The 19962-nt window shown below is 47.5% G+C and overlaps 1 protein-coding gene across 1 annotated transcript in view; it reads left to right on the forward strand.

Moving 5' to 3' along the window:
- The window catches only part of SHANK3 (SH3 and multiple ankyrin repeat domains 3), a 356977-nt gene that overhangs the window by 73442 nt on the left and 263573 nt on the right, over positions 1–19962 (forward strand). Inside the window, 3 exon segments of the mRNA XM_075708911.1 lie at positions 200–367; positions 1461–1577; positions 2896–2973. Of these exon segments, the coding sequence (XP_075565026.1) occupies positions 200–367; positions 1461–1577; positions 2896–2973 (363 nt within the window).

Genomic DNA, 19962 nt, shown 5'->3' on the forward strand with positions numbered 1-19962 from the left:
GCCAAAGCATCTCTTGCATTGCTGTTGGGAGCACAGCCCTTTACAGAAGCGTGGCACTGATAATGTGAGCCTTGGGGGGAAGATGGGGTGAGCACTGCCTGCTGCAGTGGCCAGAGCATCCCCAGACCCTCTGCGGCACAGGTTTTCCTACTGGGCGGCCGCCTGAAGCTGCAGAGTGAAGCAGGTGCTTCTCTTGCAGACGCTGCTGGACCTAGGTGCCTCCCCGGACTACAAGGACAGCCGGGGGCTGACGCCCCTGTACCACAGTGCCATGGTGGGGGGGGATCCCTACTGCTGTGAGCTCCTGCTGCACGACTACGCCCGGCTCGGCTGCGTGGATGAGAATGGCTGGCAGGAGATCCACCAGGTGGGAACGGTGGGACGGGATCCGGCCGGGATGACCACTGTCCTGCTGCCGATGGAGGGGGTCATCCCATCCCCTTGAGTGCCACAGGCAGTGGAGGCACTGCTTGGCGAGGGTGGCCGGCACAGGGGGCCATGCTCCTGTGTGGAGGACTTGCTCGTGGTGTGCCAGCCCTGGCTCCCATCCCACGCCAGTGCTCAGGCTGTTTTCTTCTGGCCTCAGTCAGTAGTGTCTGGGATCCTCCCCAGATTATGACTGGCTCACAGGATAGTGCTTTGGGGATCTCAGTCCAATGCCTGAGGCATCCTGGTTCCAAACCACAGCTGTATCTGTCCCTGTTTTATACATTGACAAGTGGATTTGGCTTAGGGAAGACATGGGCTAGGGGTTAAGGGACCTGAGCCGGCTTTGTGCTTCAAGACCAAGACACTTTGGGAGAAGGAAGGATGCGCTGGCTCTGCCTAGAGTCCCCTTGTCTTGGACCACTGGGAGGGCAGGTTGCCTTTGGGCCCGTGGCCTCCTGAAGCACCCAGCTGTCAGCTCCCTGCAAGGTGGATGAGTACTGGCACAGCTAAGGATGAGAATGAGAAAAACAAGAGATGTGTGTTTGTGATCTTGATTTACTGGATATGACTGTCCTCCTTCCTGCCTCCATCCTACATTGCCTTGGCAGAACTTTGAGGACTGCTGGTCCCAGGATAGACCAAACGTAGAGGCAAATACCACACCAGTTAACTAGAGATGTGGGGCCGTTGTCCTCTTTGCCTGCATGTGCTTCAGGGCTTCTTTTCACTGGATAATTATACTGAGATAGCAAACAGTCTGGAGGAGGCCCTGGTACCAGTATGATGGTGATCCAAAAGTTGCAATTGATCTAGAGGTAATTTGTCCAATAAGTATTCAGGTGTGTATTGCTGTAAGGAGCAGCAGTGTGTCTCTGTGCATGTTAACCAGACTTTTCAGGTTACAGGTCCAGCCTCATTCAACTTTTCTAGCATGGATGAATCCAGCAGAGGCTGTTGTGGGATTTGTCATTTTCCTGCTGCTCCCTGATTTTCTTTTTCTATTTCTTTTTTCCGTTTTGCGTTTTGAGCAGGCATGTCGCTATGGCCATGTTCAGCACCTGGAGCATCTTCTCTTCTATGGAGCTGATATGACTGCACAGAATGCCTCAGGAAACACTGCTCTGCATATTTGTGCTCTCTATAACCAGGTACATCTGTGTGATTTGGGGCATGAGAACAAGAAAGTGTAGATGGGGCACCAGCCTGCCTGAGATAGAGAGAGCACAACATTGGGCTGGGGCACCTTCTCATTGCTAGTACTGTTCCCAGACTGAGAAAGGTTCTTCTGAATTGTATCCACACTCTGTCCTGGGATGAGGCTGTTTCTGTTTGTAGCACCAGCCTGATTTTGGATTTCTCAAGAGGCAGGTGGCCAGAGAAGAGTCCATGGTTTAATCTGTTTCCATTCCCAAGATGTTTTTGCTGATTTACTGCCTAACATTCTGTAATTTTTCCTCTGGTTCCTATTCCTACTTCACAGCAAGCTGCCATTACTGGTTGAGAGGGAGCAGTTTGCCTGGGTGGAGAGTGCTAATTTGGCCCAGGTGCTCACATTTCATTTGAGGCAGGCATGTGCCTCAGCAGGGCTTGTTGGGCACATCCTGTGGCTTTCACCCTGCCCTGGGGAAAGCATGTGGACTGGGGTCCTGTCTGTCTTATAAATGGCCCTAAATTCTTACTACTAATCTCTGAATTTTGAAGAAGACTGTCTAGGCAACATAGGGCACCATTTGTGTTTTATTTTCTGTGTGATCACTAACCTCAGTTCAGGAGAAATCGAGGGTGGTGGAAGAGGCCTCTCTGATCTTATACACCCACTGTTCTCTTTCTGAGATGTGGAGGTCGGTATCTAAGGATTTCTCCTGTAGGTTTTGTTCCTTCCTAGAGATTTTTATACACTGTATTATGTGGGTTTTTATTTCAAAGGGAATTTTCAGTTTCTGAGGTGTCCGTGCTTTAAAAATTGAACGCTGTTATGTTTTGCCGTAGCCAGTGGTACACGGAGGCTGAGTTGTGGCAGGTGGGTTCTGCACATCATGGACTTTTGTACCCACACGCCTGTCCACGGAGGTGGGTGGGTAGAGCGGCATTAAAGAGTACAGGGTCTCAAAACCATGTTGAATTAATATAATTTAGAAGCACAAAGCATTCCAAACAAAAGCAATAAAAGGCTTTAGGAAATAGCAATACCTGGGAACATGTGGTGACCGCTGTGCCTGTAGCTGTGCTCTTGGGCTGACGTTTGGGCATGGCCATGGTGCCAGTGCCCCAGAGCTGCGCACAGGCGGGTGGACTTGGCCAGCTTGGGGTTGGGGGTGACCAGCTCTTAGGTGCTGAGCATCCTTCCTTACTCCTGCCAAAGGAGGCTTTCTGAGCGCAGTAAAACCACATGGTTTGCTTCTTTGTTGTCACCAGTCTGCAGTGCTAATTGGTCTCTTCCCCTTTCCCCCTGGCTTGCTTTCACAGGAGAGCTGCGCTCGGGTTCTCCTCTTCCGCGGTGCAAGCAAAGACATTCGCAACTACAACAGCCAGACAGCATTCCAGGTGAGGCAGCGAGCTCCGGGCCCCGTTCCTCCCGCAGAGCTCCTCGTGGCCCCGACGAGGGCAGCCTCTGCAGCGTATCTTGGGCAAAGCTTACTGGAACAAAACCATTGATTCTGGATGTGTATTCTGACAGTGGCATAATTGCTGGAGCAGGAGGGAGGAAAAAGAATGTGTGGTACGCGTGGAAAGGGCTGTGAGGTGGTATCTTACGGTGGGATACTGAAAGAGCTTGGCTTGTCTGGTCATGTGTAATGGAGGTGGAAAGGAGAAGTTACTGCTGTCAGTAGAAATATTGCAGTAAATGTTAGAGAAGGAGCAGAATCCTTAGAAATAAAGGACAGTGTTGCCACAGACAAGAATGCACCTAAACTTGCTGTTAATAAGCTTAAACTGGAAGTTAGAAGATCTCTAGCCACAACAGCAGTGAAACTGGAATAGCTTTCTAGTAAATATGCTGGGTAACACAGAAGGAAAAGGGAAACTTGGTCATTTTGCAGGGTGACTCCTTCCATAAGTCTGCAAATCATGGGAAGTGACTGCCTGCTGGCTGTAGTTTGTGATGCAGGAGGTCTTTTCCCATCCAAGGTCTGCTTTGCCCTTCTTTTTTAAAGCTTTTGAACTTGGAATAGCCATTCTGTCTGTGCTCTTATTGAAGTACAGTCATTTGCCTGAGGACCTTTCAGAAACGTTGTGACTCAATGTCCAGCTAATACTAATCTTCAGGGGTCCCTTGAGAGCAGAGGGTGTTCAGCGTCTTACTCATAGACCAGCTCAGGTGGCTGCAGGTGAGCTCACTAATTGTTAGCCATTTAGCAATGCTTTTTCTCGCTTCTTCAATGTTGTTTATAGTGGCTTTAGGCCACATAGTTTCAAGTGTGACCACGATGATGTCATACAGTCCCTGCGAACATCACGCATGGCCTCTGTGAGAAAGAAGCCTTGTTACAGACACAATTGCTCTCATTGCACGTGTGTGAGTGGCTGCCATTGGAGCAGCAGCACGTCCTGGGGGAGGCGGGCAGGGAATTGCTGGGTAGATGCTCTGCACATGCTGGAAATCTGCCACGCTGGGTCATGCTGCACCAGCATTGCCTCCCATGCAGAAGAAGTGGGTATGCCTAGTGAGCCTCATGTGTCCTGAGGGACTGACTTTACTGAAAAGGCACCAAATCCCTGTGCAGCGTGTGTGTTGTGAGTACTCCGGGGAGCCGAAGCACCCTCTGACCTGACCCGACCGCTCACTGGCAGCCACAGTGACCCGGCTGTGGTTCTCCCTGAACACGCTGCCACAAGCTGCTGCAATGGTGCTCTGTTCTGCATGAGGATATTTCATTTAAATTTTAAGTATATTTTAATGCAAATTAAGCATACTGTCCTAAAAAGAGTACGCAGAACTCGCGTGTATACTTACCATGATTGTACACAGGAATCAGGCAGCTGTGTGAAGATAATCAGTTATGAATCACTTGTGTGTACGGTGTGAGGAACTAAAAATGCTTATGTAGTTTCAGGAAATGAATACATAGCTTAACATCTTGTTTAAAAGTAATTTCTTTATTAAGACTGGGACCATGTTCCTTACAAGCTGTGCTCCATGTTGGCTTGGATGCTGAGAGGAAAAAGGGCCTTGAAGGTCAAATTGAGCATCCTTATAGGTGGTCTGGTATTTTGTCATGTGCAGGAACCTGAGATTTCTGCCATGCAATTAGTTTGCCTATTAAGCGATGGTTGTCTGGTTGTAGCTAGTGGAGCTCCGCAGCTGGGAGTGTTATTTGTGTGACGAAGTGGCAGGTATCTGTCTGCGGAGAAGGTGAGGCTTGTCCTCCCCTCCACGATGGCCCGGGGAGCATGGGGTGACTGGCTCTGGTGTGGTGCTTGTGCACACGAGCACGAGTGCCACCGCCACGTTGCTCTGAGTGACTGGTGTGACCTTGCTAACCACAGCAAACACTGAAGGATGCCTGAGCTCAGCCCTTGGTGGGCAGCTGTGGTCTCTGTGAATCCACCTTAGCTCAGCCCTTCCTCCATCTGCTCCGTGTTATCTCCCGCCTCAGGAGGTTGGTTGTGAAAGGGCTTGATGTGGCAAGGTCTGCTTTGCTCAGAGACTGCTGCTCTCTGGGGAGCTTTGCTCTGGGGATTGAGGATAGTCCCATCTGACTGCTCTCTGATTTAATGTAAAGATATTTATTTCCAGGGAAGGGCTTCTTGCAGGAAACTGCTGCCTCCCTTTTGAGATGAGCTGAACTTTTGGAATCAAGAGATGGAGAAAGGGCAGTCTTTTTGCTTTGGGCATTTGTGGTACATGGGGAGGTGTAGCAGGTGGTGGAGGGAGGCAAATGGCTCCTGCTCTTATTTTGCTCATGTCCTGCAGTCCTAGATGGTCTTAATGAGGAAAAAACAGCGTTTGCCTATTCTGTTTTGAAGCAGTGCAACTAATTGGAAGTTTCTGTTCCAGAGAATGAAAACTGTGGTTGGTAATCCTATCAGTTTGTTTATTGGCAAATCCAAACCAGAATCTGATATTAGTGTGATGTGCTCCTTTGAGTTCCCAGCTTTCAAAGACAAACGCTCCGACTCCCTGCTTGGGTTGCTTGCTCGAGACTTCAGCATGTCATTAAGTCACTGTCCACTGCAAAGTCTGGCACTTTCATATCGTCTTCGCGTGGCCGTGCTAATGGGGTGCTGTCTTTCTACGATGGAGTTTCAGCATGGCAGAGGAGAACCAAGCCTGCATGAGGGAGTGCACACTACCCCCCAGTTCTGCGGCTGCTGGGAGCTCATGTAAATACCTTTGCTGCTGCATGGCTGTTTAGTCAGTTTACTGCACATACCTCCTGTTAATTTGATTGCTACTGTTAATCAGATAGCTTGGTGTCAGTGGCCTGAGATGACTCGAGATAGCAGTGAGTAATTTAGAGGGTTTAGAAGTTGTAATCTGCTTGGTTATCTTCCCTAAGGCAAATCGGCGTGCTCATTGCCTGGGGTGGCATGCCACCTCTCGCTGTGTTGAGTTCCTCCTGCTGCAAAGGGGCCTGACCCCCACTTGTGGAGTGCAGTGCCGTGCATGGCCTGTGTGGTGGGGCAGGAGTGCCAGGAGCGGTCTCACCTCTTTGTGGCTGGTAACGGGATTCAGGGAGGAGTGCAAGAGCAGGGTGGGTTTAGGGTAAGAATTGTCCCAGAGTATCTTCCCAGCTTCTGGCAGTCTGCATCTCTCTGTCTTCCTGAGCCAGGTTTGTACCTACATCTGTCTTCAATTGCTCTTAGCTGGCTTTTCATCCATAAATTGTCTAAGAGAGTCCACTGTGCAGATGCAGTCCTTCCCACAGCTCCCCTGCCTCATCCAGATATATTCTTCTCACAGAAGGATGGAGACATCATTTTTCAGGTAGGATATAGTATCCTCAAAATGCACTGGATGAAAAGAAAGTAGGTTTGGTTTGTTTTGGTTTGGGTGGTTTGTTTTTTTTTTTTCCTTCTGGTTGCTTTAGCAGTATCATTGATCAGAAACAAAGTGCTGCCAAAGCGCTAGCTATCTCTCAAATCTCCCATGTGCCTTGAGGTGCTCACTGACTGGACGTGGGATGTTGGCCACTGGAGCATGCTGTGGGTCAGGAGCCTGCTATGGAAAGGACAGGCACTCAAGCCGGGACTGTGAAAACCAGCAGTTGCAGTTGATGTGTTGAACCCACCATCCCATCTAAACAACAGAAAGGTACCCAGCGGAGGACTGGAATGTGTGGACGGATGCACGGGTAGGCAGTTGTGCAAACACCATGAATGGTGGCTGAATCAGTCAGTGGTGTCCTCCCTCCCACTGCTGATTTGTGCTGGATCCCAGGGAGCTGAAATCCTGTATTCATAAGTTTAAGTTCAGGATGGCAATGTGAGGCAATATTTTGTCTCTTAGGAGGGTGAAGACTTGTCACGAAGTCTTACTCTTCAAGAGGTGCTTTTTTATATTGTGATAAGGTTACCCACCCTCACTAGTTAAGTCTTTTTCTTGCATGAGACTATTGATAGCTCAAAGTCCTCCAGGGCCGCCTGCCTACAGTCTCTTGTGGTTTTTACAAAAGTATTAAGTGCTAGCTGCTGTTCAACTGCAGTATTTTGGGTTTCTCCTTTCCCTTTTCTTAATGCCAGGCTGACAGAGTAATTGCAAAAGAGAAGACCTTTCAAATTCTGTGAATGACCGTGTCCCTCTCTCAGCATGCAAATTACATGATTTGACTTGGAAATGAAATCATTTACCTTTGTAAGCTGAACTTTGTCAGAATGCTGATCCACACCTGGTGTTGTAGAGAGGGCATGTGAAACAGCCTTCCTGTGTCACACTATGGTTCGACATCCAGCTGATGAGAAATGATTTGATGGGGTCTCCATTAACAAGTGTGCGAGAGGGAAGGAGATACCCTCCACTCTTGCAAAAGTCGTTGTCCCTGTGGCTCTAATCCAGCTTGCTATCTACCAAGACCTCCGGGGCCTTTTCTGCTGAACTGCTCCCCAGTCTGTGTCATTGCCAAAGCTGTTCTTTCCCAGACATGGGACTTTGCATTTGTACTTCGTCCAATTTCATGGGGGTCCTGCTGGCCTATTCCTCCAGCCTGCCCAGGTCCCTCTGGGTGGCAGCCCTGCCCTTGTGGATATCAACCATTCCCCCCAGTTTGGTGTTACCTGCAAACTTGACCTCTGTGATGCTCCACCTGTCACTGGCCATTGGGTAGAGAATGACCCCTTAACAGCCAGTCTCTGAGCCTAACCATCCAGCCAGTTTTTTCCCATCTAGCTGTCCACCCATCCATGCTGTAATGTCCTAATTTCTATACAGATAAAGATGAGACATGGAAGGCTCCATCTGTCTTAGTTCCCTGTGTCCTGTGAGATAACTTCTGGTTTTCCCACCTCTGTACCAAATAGGTTGGGCCATCTGTGCCACTCCTGTCTCTCAGCAGTCTGCCTTGTGTGGGGCTGGAGACTGGCGGCTGCTGCAGGAACACTGCTCTCTTCCACATAGAGTTTTCCCTGTGAACAGCAGGAGAATCCTAAAATGCTGCTGTTCAGTAGCTGTTCCAAACAGTTTGTTTCTGATGCCTGTGCATCTGTTTCCCCATCAGTCCCAGCTGCTCCATGTGATTGGTGCAAGCTGGGGGTAGGACCCTGCCTTAGCTGGGTTAAGTTCTTTGGTTTCTTATCACCTGGCTAATTGCTGCCAGTGCATCAGGTTTTGCTTTCCTTTTCTTCCCTGTTTTTCAGATGTCTTAAGAACTCAAGTGTTTTCTTTCTCAGGAGCCCAGTACTCTGATGGGATTAAACCAGGTGTCACGTGCTGGCAACCCTGAACTTTGAACCTCTGGGTCATTTTTTCACCTTTTGTTTATTAAAGTAGCTTTTCCAGTTGCCCTTACCCCTGTATAAAAGGTAGGAAAAGCCCAGGTCCTTATGGTCAGGTCATCGCCTGCCTTGCACTGGTTTTTTTCAGTAAGCCTGTTAGAGATGCCAGTGGTTTACTTCTAAGAAGTATCCAAGTTTTATCTTGTTCACAATGCTAACATTTCTAATATGGAGTCTGAACTTGGTATTCTCAATGTTAAGATGGATCTTTCTCGTCTGGAAAATTCTGGAGGTTCATTATGCTGCCTCTGTATGTTCCTGGAATGTCTGTGGGTCAACTACCATGGCCATATGACAGACCTTGCTGTAATTTGCTCTAGTGAATAACTGGCTATAGTGAAGGCTCCAGCCCTGATCAGAGGAGTGCTTTCAGTGCCCAACTGACTTCAGAATCACTTGTTGAATTTCTCTACCCTTGATATTTCTGGTGTGGACACCTGGAGCTTGGTCCCTGTCTTCCCTAGGTACTGTTTACTGCAGCATCTTGGAGCTGAATTGGTGTTGGTAGAGCAGTTTGCAGCTGGTGCACGCAGGAAGGACTTCAGGACGCCTCTGCAGCAAAGGTGCAGCTGCCTCAGTGCCATCCGCAGCGCACGTGTACGTGCAGGCTGGGTGAGAAGTTGCAGTTTCTCAAGCAGCCTCGTCCACATGCTGGCTTATTGTGCACCTGCCTTTCCCAGAGCCTGCTGAGGCACTGACTTCCTCTGAGGTGGAAGGGGATGGCATGACGATGGGCATGCTGTACCTTTTGTGTCCAGTCTGGAAGGAGAGGGGCAATGGTGATGAGCTTGAGCTCCTGTGGTAGTTCAAAGGGAAACGAATGGGGTATTGGCGTGTTTCTAGTTCACGTGTGTTTACATGGGTGTACAGGAACTGGTAAGTCATCTTTCTTTCTGCATGTGTTCTTCCAATCCTCCTTTCCTAGCAGTAATGGAAGATACTTTACCACACCTTTGGTGTGCCTTTTCTGGATGGAGGCTTCTCGTCTGTGTTTTCCACAAATCACACTGATTGGCCAAAGTCAAAGGTGGCTTTTCCCTTGTCTCCTCAGCAATGTTTCTGATGTCCAGACTGTGGCCTTCAGGGCTGATCCATCCAAGGCCCCACTGCTGTTGGTGCCTGAGTGCTGCTTATAGTACCAAAATCATGTCATATAAGAAAAATTACCTGTAAAATGCAGCTTGGTTGTATGGTGTAACCATACCTGCAAGACAGAGCTTGGTTGTATGGTATAACCATTTGTCTCTATTTATAGAATCATAGAATCGTTTAGGTTGGAAAAGACCTTTAAGATCATCCAGTCCAACCATTAACCTACACTACCAAATCCACACTAAACCAATCAAGGGTAGACTAGACTAAACCATGTCCCGAAGTGCCACCTCTGCCCGTTGTCTGAATACTTCCAGGGATGGGGACTCCACCTCCTCTCTGGGCAGCCTGTTCCAATGCTTGACTACCCTTTCTGTGAAGAAATTTTTCCTAATATCCAGTCTATTTGATTTCCACTCTGCTTTGGACCATTTACTTGCCCAAGGTATACACTGGAAAATTATTATAAAAGTGTGAGCTTTTCATAAATGTAGCTTTCACAGCCAATAAAGATGGCTATGAGGACGTATCAAAATGTGAACTTAGCACTGGACGTTTAATTATCAAGAGGTAATAATTCAGTGTTATTTATTTGGGAAAAAAAACCCCCACATCATAGTTTTCTTTCATATTGATCTAAAGGTTTGCTTATGTATGTGAGCAGGTGACTCTGGTACCAAGCTGAAACTAAACATAGATTGTGATTTCTTTCCTGTCAAACTTGTATGCCAATGGAGCTATGGGATTGCTTGTGTTAGCTCATCCCAAACATGTCTGATGTAGGTTTTAGAAGTGCAGACAAGTTTCTTAATGATCAGTAAATGTCAATTTTGTACAAATTTCTTTGTCCTCATGATACTCATGGTTGAACTTTTCCATTTATACATATACAAGATTATCATATGCAGAATATGAAAATAGTATGCAAGTAGTTGCTTCAAATTTCTTCTGATTTCACTGAAATCTCATAGTCAGAGCTGCTGCTTTTCTGTCAAAAAGTTGTCTGTCCTTTTGATTGCCACATTTTTGTGTGTTGCCCCCCACCCAGGCTAAATTCTTCTAAATGGGTTTTTGTGGTGAGTGGGGTTTTTTGGTGCTTTTCAGGGGTTGGGTTTTTTTGTTAGGTAATCATGCTATAAGTAAACAAAGTTTCTTGTTATGTTTAGTACAGGCTTTGCTGATGTAGAGCTCCTCTGGCTGTGGTGTACTCAGTCACTTGTGCTAGCATCTGTAACTGATAAGACTGACGTTGGCCATGAAACTCAAGCACATGTCAGAGGTTTTAGCCTTTAACCTGACTATGAGCACTTCAGACAAACCTTTGGCTTGACTTAAGGAAATAATTGCCTGAATTGGGGGTACATATAGGAAGACCACCTCCCTGCAGAGCCGAGGTGGTGCTTGGGGTTGGTGATGGTCGGGTGCAGGCCAGGGGATGTGCTGGCAGGCAGAGGTGTCCATGGTGCCACTGGGCAGTGGCACAGGGATGGGCAGCGGCACCTCATGTGGGGAGCTGAGGTCCCCCTCTGGGCATGGGTGCAATTCATCCCTCAAACACATTGCAGAGCAGGACGTGTGTCTCAGTATCACAGCTTGATTTCTTAGCTCATGGGGAATAAGGTAGCTATTCAGTAGGGGCTGCTCAGGGCTGTGGCTGGGCAAGTGCTGAGCATCTCCAAGGCCAGAGACCCACAGCCACTCGGGGCCCCAGCCAGTGTCCAACCTCCCTCTGGTGAAAGGCTTTTCCTGCCACGAGGGAAGATGTCTCTGTCCACAGCTTGCGCTGCTCATCCTGTCGTGGCACCTCAGAGGAGCCTGGCTCCATCCTCTCTCCCCACCCCACCAGGCAGCCACAGGCTGCAGCAGGGTCTCCCCTTCGCCTTCTCCTCTCCAGGCTGAGCAAACCCCACGCTCAGCCTCTCCCCTGACCCCCTGCGCTCTAGCCCCAGCCATCCCAAGACCCCCATGGGACCCACCACACTACTGCAATGTCCACCCTGCGCTGGTGAGCCCAGCCTGGCCCCAGGATCCCAACAGGTCTCGCCAGCGCTGAGCAGAGGGCAGCAATCCCTGCCCTCACCCCACGGGCTGCCCTCGGGCCATCACTGCCTGGGAGGTGCTCGGCACCCATTGCCCGAGGGTGCTGCCAGCGCCAGGTCTGCGGGGTCCCGAGATCCCCCAGGCCTTTTTGGGGAAGCTGGTCGCCCTGTCCTGTCCTGCTGCACGGGGCTGCTGCAGCCTGCGGACGGGACTTCTCCCGGCTGAGCCCTGCCAGTCCCCATCGGCCCATTTCTCCAGCCTGGGGAGGTCCCATGGACAAGCAGCCCTGCTCTCCCGCCTGTCGGCTGCTCCCAGGGCTGGTGACAGGGATTTCCCTCCCTTCGTCCCGGTGGTCAATGAAGACACCAAATGGTACTGGCCCCCATGTCCATCCCTGAGGAATGGGCTCGTAACCAGCCAGCAGCTGGACTCCGTATGGCCCATCACCACCCTCCGAGCCTGGTGGTCCAGCCAGCTTTCCACCTACCTCATCGTCCACCTGCCCAAACCACCCCGTCCTGTTTTGCATTAAGGATGCTATGGGAGCCCACACCGAACACCTCCCTAAGCCCAGGGCTGACAACCTTTGCTGCGCTCCCCTCGTTCAGAGCCAGCCGGCCCACTGGAGAAGGCAGTAGAAAGCTAGGGTTGAGAAGGACCCTGAGAAGGTGGGTTTTGGGCTCTTCTGCCCACCCCACCCCCCAGTCAGCTCGCTCTGAAACTTTTATGACTGGTGTTTGCAAAGCTGCTCGTGAGTCCCCCTGCACGGGGTGCTGGCTGCAACTTCATGAGGTGGTCTGCTCCTGCTGTCTGCGGTCTCAGAAAGTGTTTTCTGACATCTAACCTGGATCTTTCTTATTGAATTTTAAGCCCATTACTTTTCCATGGTTATTGAGAACAGATTATTTTTGTCCTCGCTGCAGCTGCCTTCTTTCTGTTTTTACAGTCAGATCACCCGTTCCCCACCTGCTCTTCTGTTCTCTGGGCTGAATATCCCAGAGCACAGAGGCTTTCCTGCAGAGACCTTGAAAGCATAATCCAGTCATTACTATTGATTTACTCTGGATTCTCCCCATATTTTTTATTTAACTCTGTTCCTAAAAGTAGCCTTCTCCAGCTGAAAGCCAACTTGTTCTGCACAGAGTGGAGGGGTTACAGCACACGTGTTAGAGGTGAGGCTGCTAATTGTAAATCCTGGTATGTTTTCCCTTTTCTGCCGAAGCGTGACTTTGTTGACTCATTGCAGCTTATGATCCTGCAATCCTCAGATCTTCTTCAGCAGGTCTGCTGCCTGCTGTCTCCTAGCTTGTTCTTGGGCCTGGTGTCACAGACTTACTGAGCCGCCCAGAGCAGGGAGGCCCGGGGATGCCTCTCCTCCAGCCCTCCTGCTCGGTCGTGCCAGCCCCACGGCTGCTGAGGGTGCTCAGGGCCTTTGCTGGCCAGGCTTGGAAAGCCCCCAGCCTGGAGCGCTCCCACCCTGGGGCTTGTTCCCGTACTCAGCCATTCTCCTGGTGAAGAGCCTTTTCATTATGCCCCGACAGAATTTCCTCCACTGTACCTCATGCCCATTGATTCTTGTTCTTTGTACACCTCGGAGAAGAGGTTGGCTCCATCTTCTGTAATCCCTGTACATAAACTGTCATTACGTTTGTCTCTATTGACTAAATCTTCCCCCCTGCCTATTTCTTGAGTTTCCAACAATCATTTCAATTCTAATCCTCTAATGACTTTGCATCTCCTTCCAGCTTGGTCTCATCTAGGAATTTAATAAACATATTCTGTGCTCCATCATCCAGGTTGCTAATGAAAAAATTGAATACTACTGAACCTGGGGTAGGGTCCTGTGAAATCCATTTAGCATACATTTTTAGTCTGACAGTTAGTCACGAATTAGTTTTCTGATCAGTTTTTCATCACTTGGCAGGAGTTTCAGCTAGATTTAATTTCTGTTGTTTCTGAGAATGTCACATAAGGCCGTCAAAGTTTTTGCAGAAGACAGCTATATGGTATCTTCAGTTTCTTTGCTCTTTACAAAGCCTGGCCTGCTACTCTCTCCTAGAAGTAACTTGGATCCCTTAAGTCTGGTTTGCTCTTTACAAATTGCTGTTGTCAGTCATCTCTGTTTACAAACTATCTGCCTTGCCCAGCGTTTTTCTGGACAACAAAATTAAGTTGCCTGGTCCATAGTGCAATGTTCTCCTTGCACTGCACGTTTAAAGCTGGTTGTAACTTCCATTCTTTTCCAGGCATCTGAGAACTGTCATGGATGATCAGAGTTCACCACTAACACCTGAGATTGCTCCTAGCAGGTTTTTGGCAGTGTGACTCAGCTCGCGGTCTGCAGACCTCTGGTGCTTTGTCGAATAGTAAAGGCGATTCATAAATTGATTGCAGAACCAGGCGCAAAGGCAGATAATGCCCCAAATACTGTGTGTCAGTTTTATGAGGCCCAACTGATCTGCTGATTTGGTGATATTTGCTGCATGATCGCAGCCGATTGTGGAGTAAAAAGCTCAAGCAAAAAGACAGCAAACCCTCTGGCGTTCGTGGTACTAAAGCTTTCCTGCCCCATCGACGCACTGGTGCACTCAACTGGCTCTTGCTGAGAGCGCATTGTAACGCGCTTTCCTGCGGCCCTGCTGTTCTCTGCACACCTTGCTTGTTGCATCCCATTTTCTACCTTGACCTTCCTCAACCTCCTTTGCATCTGTCACACATATAATTGGGCTGTATAACATTTTGAATGGTCCTCCTTAAATCCTTAAAGATTTACACTTTGATGTTATCTTAACATACCATTTGTATCAGCTTTTTGGTACAATACAAGCAGGTTGTTAGATGTATTTTCTTTAAAGATTTGTATCTTCTTGCTTTAAAATAGACATCATGATCTGAACTCTGCAATTTGCAGTCATGTTGCCCAGGCAACAGAATATTCTCAAATGGAGTGATTTTGTTAAAGAATGTCTTCAGTTAACTGTGATTTTTCTAATTTAAGTTAAATTTTAGCTGACAGTGTTTGGATTTCTAACTTATTAATGACATCATATCTTGTGATGTCATAAATTAGTACATTTAATTCTTCTTATGTAGATTATAAGTGTTCAGTGTTAAGAATACTTGGAAGGAAATGATAAAGCTAGTCAATATTTTACAGTTTAGTTAGCTTAGCTGCAAACCCTTGCTAGCTAGCTGCCATTGTTCCTCAATGTGTAAAACGCAGAAACAACATCTGCTGTTTGATGTGTTTTAAAGGCTTAGTCCTAGCTAATGCCAAAAATTTTAGCTGATGTGAGAATGTCTATAGCATTATTTTTATTAATAAGCTCCGTATTTTTCTTGTCTTTGCTACAACGGTAACCTTGTCCTCCTCCATCTGTTCTCTCTTGTCAAACATTTGGATTGTAAGGGTTGTCGGTTTTTGTAAGTATGTGCAGAGCCTACTGATTTTGCTTTCTAGCTCTACTGTAGTAGAAATTATTTTAATTTTTGGAGGTGTGGAGTTCCTGTTGGCACTTGGAGTGGTTATTCAACCTGTTATGTATTAAAAATGCAGCACATCTTCCTTAAACTTACTGCATTTGCTATCTGAGTAGGAAAACATTTTTTTTTTAGCATTTGAAAGTATGTTTGTTAACTTTTAACATTACAATTGATTAAAGTTTGGGACCTCTTGAGAAATTTATTATCTGTGCTTAGGCTCTTTGTTGTCCTTAATGATCAGGTATCACAATAACCCAGCTTCTTCTAACCTTTCTTATGCTTGAGATTAATTAAAAGCTTGCTCATAATCCAGATACTAAAAGTGTAGTTTGCAATGAAAATAAACTATTAGTGATTGCAGTGCCTATTCGCTCCTTTTAGAGAGACGACGTTTTCCACAGGTGAGATTGGCACCTCTGGGTTTGACTGTGGAGCTGAGCTGGGCTCAGCACCCTTTGGGGTGCTCAGTGACTGTTCGCAGCACCTTGCTTGCTTCTCCAGATACAGGAGAGGTGTTGCCTCTGCAGTGCTTGGATTTTCTGATGTGGCAAATGTATAACTAGCCTTACTTGTGTATGGGTGACTTCTCTCATTTTTTAATCTTCATGTTTCTTTAGGTCTATTGGGAATTATAGGTAAAGTGACCTCTTCTTCCTCCTGGGGGGGGGGGGGGGGGAATCATTAACCCTCTGGAGTGCAGACTCAGTCTTGATTCAGGGCTGGAAATACCAATGGGGGGTGCGGGCAAACCCATCCCCCCTGTCCCAGGGCTGGGACACATGGCTGCACGGGCTCAGCAGGGCTGCCGGGTCTGTGCTCCTCACACGTGCGCGGTGGAGTCTGCCACATCTCTTCATAAGCTGTTTAATTACCCTCGCTGCTAGAAGTCATCTTTTACCTCAGTGTTACTCTGCCTAATTTAATCATCCTGTTATTAGCTCTTGTGTGTGTTGCAGTAATTGGAAAGCCTTGCAGTTGGGCTTCTTCCCCATACCTTAGCACCTACGCACAGTGATCACCTCATCTCCATTGAGAAGTAGAATAGTGTGATCTCCTGTAACAGTCACATTTTAAAGGCTTTTACAGGTACTGGATCACTTTTGTGTCCATCATGTGACTCTTCCTCTGTTCCTACATTCTTCTTGACCTTAGCTGTAGGAGTGACCCAGTGCGTTAGCACAGGTCCCGCAACTGCTGCATACAGCTCATCACGGAATTCGCGCATATTTATGATTGATACTTTCAATTAGTCTTTATGGCTACAGTTATTATTCTGAGAGTTTATGCTGAAGTTTTTCCCTGCTTTGTGTCCCTGCTTTCTGAGACTATTTCGCCTCCTGCAGCGGTGTGCTGTGCCCTCGCTCACAGTCTGGCTGCTCTCTGGCTCAGATTCTGCTGCAGCAGCGACCTGTCTGTTATCCCACCAGGCTTTGTGTGCTTTCGGTTTTACCCTCAGCGTTGATACCTTAGGCTAGGTGGTCATTGCTAGCACACACTTCGTTTGGACCAAGAACCTGAGCAATATCATTGAGTAATGTCCTGCTTGATGATACCTCTACGTTAACAAATACATTTTGAGCAAGATAAATTATATATAACAAATTATACACACACACCCACACACTCTCCCTGCTCTCTACTGGATGCAATCTAGATATACTGTCATGGAGAAAGGTAAATGTGTCACGTCGTACATATCTGGGCACAAATGTCTTGAATGGATGTCAAGATACCACTTTTTCTACCTACTCTGAGTAGGCAATCAGCCCTGGAAATGTTTGTCAAATCCTACATTCAGTCAAAGTAGACACACAGTGTTCCTCTGTGCTGAGAAAATCAGAAATTTGTTCTTAGGTTTTAATGATTTTTTTTTTCTTTTTTTTCAAAGTAGGCATATTTCTTTGTCCTTCCAGCAGTGGACTGGTGGGATAATTGATCACCAACCTTTTTGTAGTACTCTTTTAGGATTTAAGGTAAGCAACCCACTTCTGTCAGTCTTTCCTCAGTGGTCAAGATTTCCAAGTGTCTTTTCCAACTTACTGCTTTCAATGCGTTTACCTCCTTCTTAAAGACCTTTGTCCCAAAACTGGACATATCAGTCCAGATGGATCCTTGCCATCTTGTTAATACGTCCTAGAATTAAATTTGTCTTTATGCAATGTCACTGTTTTCTTGACTTGTGTTTAGTTTGGGGTTACCACTGTTATCACACATTGTTTTCTGCTTTATGATGCCTAGCCGGTTATTCTCCACCTTGTATTGATGCACTTGATTTCTCCATTCCAAGTGTAATAGTTTGTACTAGACCTTACTGGATTTCATCTTTCTGATTTCAGACATTGTTGCTTCTGTCAGCCAGACTCATAAACTTGTCAATCAAACTTTATGTATTATGCCTTTTTCTTTTAACAAGATCTACTTTCCCCAAACTAGGGAAATTATCAGTAAAACAAGAATAAAATCTAATTAGAGTTGTATTGGGTTTGTGTGGCAAGGTTTTGGTAGCGGGGGAGCTATAGGGGCGGCTTCTGTGAGAAGCCGCTGGAAGCTTCCCCTATGTCCGACAGAGCCAATGCCAGCTGGCTCCAAGATGGACCCGCTGCTGGCCAAGGCCGAGACAATCGCCGATGGTGATAGTGCCTCTGTGATAGCAAATTTAAGAAGGGGAAAAAGTTGCTGGGCAACAGCAGCTGGAGGGAGGAGTGTGAAAATAGGAGAGAGACAACTCTGCAGACACCAAGGTCAGTGCAGGAGGGCAGGAGGTGCTCCAGGCGCCGGAGCGGAGATTCCCCTGCAGCCCGTGGTGAAGACCGTGGTGAGGCAGGCTGTCCCCTGCAGCCATGGGGGTCCATGGTGGAGCAGAGATCCACCTGCAGCCCATGGAGGACCCCACACCGGAGCAGGGCGATGCCCAAAGGAGGCTGTGACCTCATGGAAGCCTGCACCGGAGCAGGCTCCTGGCAGGACGTGTGGAGAGAGCAGCCCATGCTGGAGCAGGTTTGCTGTCAGGACTTGTGACCCCATGGGGGCACTCATGCCAGAGCAGTTCGTGAAGAACTGCAGTCCATGGGAAAGACTGATGTTGGAGAATTTCACGGAGGACTGTCTCCCGTGGGAGGGACCCCATGCGGGAGCAGGGGAGGAGTGTGAGGAGTCCTCCCCTGGAGGAGGAAGGAGCAGCAGAGACGAGTGATGAACTGACCGCAACCCCATTCCCCGTCCCCCTGCACCGCTCGGGGGGAGGAGGTAGAGAATTCGGGAATAAAGTTGAGCCCAGGAAGAAGGGAGGGGTGAGGGGAAGGTGTGTTTAAGATTTAGTTTTTATTTCTCATTATCCTAATCTGATTTGATTGGTAACAAATTAAACTAGTTTCCCCAAGCTGAGTCTGTTTTGCCTGTGATGGTAATTGGTGAGTGATCTCCCTGTCCTTATCTCGACCCAGGAGCCTTTGTTCCATTTTCTCTCCCCTGTCCAGCTGAGGAGGGGAGCGATAGAGCGGCTTTGGTGGGCACCTGGCATCCAGCCAGGCTCAACCCACCACAAGGGTCTATGGCATCAAAACTGGCACAGGGTATGCAGGCAAAAATAATTCAGAAAAGCATTCTAAATGCTCCATATGCATCAGTATTCTTAATGTACCATACGTGGCCTCTGTGAAGATTTTACAAAACAAACTAGATATTGTGAGTATAGGTAATGCTTCTTATGCTTTATTACTTATGAAATATTGTGATACTTTTGAAAATGTTTTGAACAGTAAGAAAACTAATCATATGAGGAAAAGGTGCAGTAATGAATGAAAAAAATAGGAATATAAACCCAGATATGGGCAACAAAAGGAATTGTGAAGCAAAGAGAAGGGAAAACGTTTGAATAACTGTAACTGAAAATATGAAGACAAGTTCTGGCTTCTTGGTAGAAAAAGAACCAGGAAAGAAACAAGAGGAAAACAGGAAAGGGAGAAAAAGGGGAGTTCAGTTTTAACAAAGATAAAATGACTTTTTTTTTAAATTAATGAATGAAATGAGGGAAATGAGAGCACATACTTTTTTCCTAGCAGTATTTCCACTCTGTAATCTAGAATTTAGCCCTTTCTTGGACAGAATAAAACTTTTTTTTATTTTAACAGATAGTTTGGTGTGCTCAGGTGAAGCTGGGACACACAGAGAAGTTCCTTCAGCATGAGCAGCTGGCATCGCACAAGCCGCGGTGCCAAAAGAACGAGCCTGGGGAGGCTGAGCGTGCCACTGAGCTGCTGGCAATCTGGGCAGGGGCTGGTGCCGCTGGCTGTCTGGAGGGGCTGACGGTGACACAGCAGCTGGTGGTGGGAGAAATGCTCATTTTGTCTTGTGTCCCTGGGACTGATGCCAGGTAGCTCGGCCTTTGGTTTCTGAGGTTAATGCTTTTGATAATTTTGAGTGTTTAAAAGCACCGATGGTCTTCCTGTTCCCTGGAATTTCTCTAATTTTCCAAGACCCAATATTTTAATGGGTATGGGAAGTTGCTCTACTCATTTTTTCAAGACTTTCTGTAACTTACCAGGACTTGCCTATTTGAATATGAATTATGTTTAGCAAATGCTCCCTGCCATCTTCCATTGTTATAGCTGGGAGATTTCTGTTCCATACGCCCCGTCATTTGGGAAGGATGCCTTCCCCTGTTCCTACTAAGTACCTGCCTCCTTGCCTCTTCTGCATTGCTCTCTACAGTTGTATCATCTGTGTCCATGATGGGCCAAGGACAGACCTGTGCCTTTTCTTCTTTGTGACAGATTTAAAATGTTTTCTCCTAGTAGATTACTGGTTTATTTAGCTTCTCTTATCAATCATAATATAGTTGAACCTCTGGGCTTCCCATTGCTGGAGTAAGAGATTGCAGACCACGAGACTATCTGGCCATGAATGATTTTCTGTCATTGTGTAACAGGCTGGAAGTTGTTTTTTTCTGAGAGGCTGAGCGTGGGCACACTCACAGAGTGAGTGCAT

The sequence above is a fragment of the Pelecanus crispus genome, chromosome 1 (genome assembly GCF_030463565.1).
Source record: "Pelecanus crispus isolate bPelCri1 chromosome 1, bPelCri1.pri, whole genome shotgun sequence".
Classification (NCBI taxonomy): Eukaryota; Metazoa; Chordata; class Aves; order Pelecaniformes; family Pelecanidae; genus Pelecanus; species Pelecanus crispus.